Genomic DNA, 5,741 nt, shown 5'->3' with positions numbered 1-5,741 from the left:
GCTGCACCGCTGGTTTGTGTAAGTATCTGCTGAGGTTCAGGTGTGGGGGCTGCACCGCTGGTTTGTGTAAGTATCTGCTGAGGTTCAGGTGTGGGAGCTGCACTGCTGGTTTGTGTATCTGCTGAGGTTCAGGTGTGGGGGCTGCACAGCTGGTTCGTGTAAGTACACACTGAGGTTCCACTGCAACAAAGTTGCCTAAGGACAGCATTTCTCAGAATGCATCCCTGTTGTTAAGTGACACATGACTGTAATGACTTCAGAGGGAAAGAGTGAAAAAGGAAGATTGTTTTTGAAATAAAAAAAGAAATGAGGAACTGATAAAAAGGGTATGAGTGACGAACACTGTGGACAGGTGAAGAAGCTCTAACCCTGTGACGTGGATAACAGGAGTCTCTGTAAAAACTAGAACTAAATAAAAGAATCAGAACAAATGCTTTAAGCATAATTAAAGAACAGTTTCCTGAAATAAAAGAATACTGGAAACTACACATTGCAAGCGTATCTGAGAGCATGGACCTTGAATTATGAAGAACACTGAGACCTATTTCAGTAAATTACTGTGGTTTAGAGAAGGAGGGAAAATACCCTTTTGACATCTAGGTAAAAACACTAAGTAACTTATAAGAAAAAGAAAATTACATTATCATTACATTATCATCAGATTATCCAACAACAACGATCTCTGCCAGAAGAAAATAGAACAACATCTGTAAGATAGTCAAAGAAGGAAAAACATGAGGCCAGGATTTTATATTTAACAAAACTGTTACCACTATGCAAGGACTCAAAGAATATTTTCCCCCAAAACACTTTGGGGATTCAGGAAAGAACGAATTCAAACACCAAGAAGCAGAGAGGTGCCAACCTGAGGGTGAGAGGGATGGGCTGGCAGAGGGGTGACAGCAGACCCAGGAGAGCCCCGCCTGTGTGCACAGAGCAGGGACAGCCAGCTTGTGTTCTGAACAGGAGCGGAGGTGTCACCATGTCAGTGGAGAAGGTGTTAGTATCATTATTCTGTGACTGTGGTATGTGCCATGTGGAATCAAGTAACTGATAATTTTGTGATATATTAATTCTGTCATCACCTATGCCCTTGAGAACTAGGGTAGGAGAAAGGACATAGAATTGTAATATAGAAAAGCTTAAGTTAAAAATAAAAACCCAGATGAGAAATCTGTAGTCATGAATTTGAATTGAAAGCATCAGAATTAAATATCTGCTTCCTAAGAACCCTAAAACAAGGACAGGCTCAGTGTTCATAGCACCCCGGGACCAGGGTGACAGCGACAGGCTCGGTGTCCACAGCACTCTGGGACCAGGGTAACAAGATCCAATTCAGTATTAGTCATTCCTAGTAACTTGATTATGGTCTTGAATCCATTTTCCACTAACAGAAGTCAGGGATGTTTGAGAAACAGCTAAGATCTGGGTCTAGGGCAGCAAGTGTATAGATAGTCCCAAAATATCCATACTACATCCAGCCAGCTAGTCCTGACACAGCCAGGATCATGCCCTACACACAGCCAGCAAACCCTCAACACTGCCAGGGTCATGTCTAAAGGACCCAGGGGCCAATCTGAAGAGGCTCCTGCTGGCCACAGATGGGGCAACTTGAGCCTCAAATGGGGGACTAACTGCAGTGGATTGAAAGCCTCCCAAGGTGTTAAATCCATGAGCTCACAATGATGTGAAAACAAACATTGGCTGGTTTTTGAAGGATGCCAGGGAACTGGCTTATTCCACTGAGAGCTGAGATTTAACAGCCAAGAACCCAGAGTTTATCCTGCCTTTCTGCATGGACTGCACATCCAGAGACCAGCAGTCAGGGGTGGATAGCACCTCTTTGTCAGCTCATTCTAAGTAACAGGTAAGAAGGAAGGGGCAAGACCTTGTCATCCTACACCCCTGAAAAGTCTCTGGTCTGGGCACTGTGACTTGTGGTGCTATGAGAATTACCTTCTTACTACCAAGATGCCATTTCCCCAGGGTCTTGGCACCTGTGAAGTCTGCCTTTCCAATGGTGCACAGATATGACCTGAGTCACTGTGAGGCTAACTCAACCAGAGTTCTGTGGCTAATGCCCCAATCTCCATTGGCTTGGGGACTGGTGGTCTCAGTCCCTCTGAAGGACTCAAAAGCTCTTCCCCAGAGCTCTGACAGGAGCAGGTGCCAGGAGGCCAGGGCAGGAGCCACAGCTGTGGGCTCTTCTCTGCCGCATCTCAATTTAGCACAAGCTGGTCTCTGAAAAGTGGAAAGACAAAGGAGGCAGCTGTGGCCAGTGGTGGCCTTCCATTGCTTTCACTTCTGCACCTGGCCAGAGGCCTGGGTCCTGTGGCAACATCACCCCAAAACTGTTTCCACAAGAAGTGTGGGACAATCATCTCTTTCCCAAACATTTTACTCAATCTCAGCTGCTTTGACTCAGGATGATGTAGGGACAAGTCAAGCCCCATCTGAGAGTGCTGGAAGCTGCCCCTTCCCATGCTGTGCCTCCCTGTGCCCACCTGTCCTCTCACACGGGAAGACACCCCCCTCCCCAGCCCTCTGGCCCTCCCAGAGGAGCCCACGCACTCCCCCCTTCTGAAGTTTTAGTGGATTTGTGCGAGTGACCCCAGAGCATGAACTTCTCCTGCTCCTGAGGCACAGGGGCTGCTCTGGGAAAAGGACACATAGGACAGGAGTGGTCACTCTGCAGGTGAGCCACAGGACAGGGCGCTAGTCAGACTCGCCACCACTGCTGCCCAGCAGTGAGAATGTAGTGACCCACAGCACCGCAGAGAACACACATACACAGAAAGAGCGCCTTGCCACAAGCCAGGAAGAGGGTTTGAGGGAAAACAGCTGCCTGGGTCCTGGGCCCTAAGATGCAGGAGAGCCTCCCTTAGGCTGTGCTGCTGCTCTGATGGCAGCAGTGTGGGACAAGGACGCCAGGGGGACAGTGGGAGGTACAAGCCCTGCAGACAGTCTTCCACCACAGGGAGTCAGGACCAGAAGCTGAGTGCTTGGGGTGCACTTATCTATGGATTTTTCAAGCCCCTTTCTATCTTCCTTTTTTTGTTTTTTGTTTTGTTTTTTTGAGACATGGTCTTGCCTATTACCCAGCTGGAGTGCCGTGGCATCAGCCTAGCTCACTGCAGCCTCCAACTCCTGGGCTCAAGCAATCCTCCTGCTTCAGCCTCCTGAGTAGCTAGGACTAAAAGTGTGAGCCACTGAAGCTAGATAACTTTTCTATTTTTTGTAGAGTCAGGTTCTTACTTTTGCTCAGGCTGTTCTCAAACTCCTGAGCTCAAGTGATTCTTCAGTGTCAGCCTCCCAGAGTACTAGGATTATAGGCATTAGCCACCATGCCCGGCCTCTGTTTTCCTTTATAATTTTTAGACCTCTTAAAATGTACAGGAGTTATTCAAAATGTAGTTTCTAATATACCTCTTTAGTCCCTATTTAAAATGCCAGAAAACTCCCTCTAAACTTGTAAGATTTCACTGAACTAAATAAGGTCTGTTACATTAGGTAACAAAGCATAGGTCAGTATGAATTGATTTTTTTTGGAGACAGTCTTATTATGTCACCCTTGGTAGAGTGCTGTGGCATCACAACTCACAACAATCTCAAACTCTTGGGCTTAAGCAATTCTCTTGCCTCAGCCTCCCAAGTAGCTGGGACAACAGGCACCCACCACAACACTTCACTATTTTCTGTTGCAGTTGTCATTGTTGTTTAGCTGGCCCAGGCCAGGTTTGAACCTGCCAGCCTCAGTGCATGTGGCTGGCGCTGCAATCCTTGTGCTATGGGTGCTGAGCCTATAAATTGATTTTTAGACAGAGATAAGCCAAAATAAACTACATACTATTTAGGTACAAAACAAAATAAAACCCTTAAATAAACCCAAAACTCAAACTGAAAATTTAAGCTAAAAATTTCCAGACAGGCTGGATGCAGTGGCTCATGCCTGTAATCCCAGCACTCTGGGAGGCCAAGGTGTGTCGGGGCCTGTGTTGCCATGTCTCTGGCCCCAACCCAGGGCCTCGTTGAGGCTGGAATGCTAGGTCTACGGCCCCAGCCCACTCAACTGTCTGGATGTGAGCCCCTGAGCCAGCTTACTCAGGGTAGGTCTCGTCCAGGTCTCAGGTGTCGAAGCACCTTAGACGTCACAGTCAGTATTAGAAGGAGTGAGCATCTCAGCAGCAGTCTTAGTAGGGGAGGCTGATCAGGTGCCCTCTGAGCAAGAGGCGGAGCCAAAGGAGGAGCCCAGGCTAACTTCGCCTGAAGCTCCTTAGAGAAGTAATCCCGCGGCTGCCTATGCCACAGGTGTGGAGACTGCTAACCAATGATGTACATACTTTTGTGCTCTCACTAACAAGAGCAATGATGTTAAATCCCTTCCCCAATCCCTTATTGCCAAAGTATTTATCACAGGTCCCTCCTACAAAGGTGGGAAGATCCCTTTAGCTCAGGAGTTCGAGACAAGCCTGAGCAAGGGTGAAACCCTGGCTCTACTAAAAACAGAAAAACTAGCCGGGCGTCGTGCTGTGCACTTGTAGTCCCAGCTATTGGGGAGGCTGAAGCAAGAGGATCCCTTGAGCCCTGGAGTTTAAGGTTGCTGTGAGCTATGACACCACAGTATTCTAGTCTGGGTGACAGAGTGAGACTCTCAAACAAACAAACAAACAAAACAAAAAACCCCCAATTTCCAGCTGTACAATTTGTAGTAAAATACAAATTATAATACTGCAAAGCCATATAACTCTCAAAGAAGTACTAAAATGTAATTCAATACACAGGAGAACTGGTTTCAAGTAAGCTAACTTTAATGTGCAGGGCAGTCAAAGTTAAAGTCACCTGGCCAATGTTAACAACACAGTTTAGAGATGGCCGGCCTGGCTGGCACAGCACCAAGCAGTGAGTGCATTCCACACCCAGACTGCTGATCCTCATTGCTGGCTCCCCCGGCGCATTTAGTCAGCAGGCCATCAGTGTGAGGCCATCACAGAGCATTTTAAAATGTAAATACCGCAGTCGCCAAGTTACAGGCATCCAACTAATGTTCAACTTGCACTTATGAATGGAGGCTATTACAGGTAGTAGGTTTTTGTTCCAACGTACATGTGAATTCAACTTAATAACAAACCTACAGAACCCACCTTGTTTGCAACCTGGGACTGCCTGTATGTAAACCCAGAGGTGAAGAGTCACTGTTGGCTGGGCTCTTCAGGTGTAAGGTATTACAGACTAGCCCACCTACATGGAGAGCAAATGGCAGAGCAGAAGAGAGACAGCACCCAGCCAGCTGTGCTGAAGCCTCTGTCCATGGCTGCTCCGTCTGGTGGGGGATCTGCTCTGTGCATGTTTGGAGTCCATACTCACCTAAACCTTTCTGCCCAGGGTTCTTAGCAAAGGTAAAGGTAAACTGATAAAAGTCTTTAAACTTCGCTGTGTCCTTAAGCTCTTGTTCCAGTCTTGGCAGAAGAGCCTTTAGCTTCTCTGCACTGTCGCACCTGTGATAACAGAGACAGTGGCCTGTTACCTGCGGCAGACATGCTTCCTGGTTGATCTTCCCTCTTCCCTCACAGGAACAGTGACCTGCACATGGCTCCAGTTGGAGACCATGTTTCCCACCTTCCCTGGCAGTGCGGAGCAGCCCAAGCCCAGTTCTAAGTGATGGACTGTGAGTGAGTTACAGTGGGCAGCCTCCATCCGCTCTGAGACGGACCGTGAGTGAGTTACAGTGGGCAGCCTCCATC

The 5,741-nt window shown here is 47.7% G+C and overlaps 1 protein-coding gene across 1 annotated transcript in view; it reads right to left on the bottom strand.

Moving 5' to 3' along the window:
* The window catches only part of DCUN1D2 (defective in cullin neddylation 1 domain containing 2), a 37,759-nt gene that overhangs the window by 12,161 nt on the left and 19,857 nt on the right, over positions 1–5,741 (bottom strand). The window contains exon 4 of the mRNA XM_012811523.2: positions 5,365–5,495. Coding sequence (XP_012666977.1) covers positions 5,365–5,495 — 131 coding nt within the window. The remainder of the gene's footprint in view (positions 1–5,364; positions 5,496–5,741) is intronic.

This window comes from Otolemur garnettii, unplaced genomic scaffold (genome assembly GCF_000181295.1).
Source record: "Otolemur garnettii isolate 467f Iridium unplaced genomic scaffold, OtoGar3 scaffold00161, whole genome shotgun sequence".
Lineage (NCBI taxonomy): Eukaryota > Metazoa > Chordata > Mammalia > Primates > Galagidae > Otolemur > Otolemur garnettii.
The sequence above is the reverse complement of the archived record's forward strand: the minus strand, read 5'-3'. Positions and strand labels throughout refer to the sequence as shown.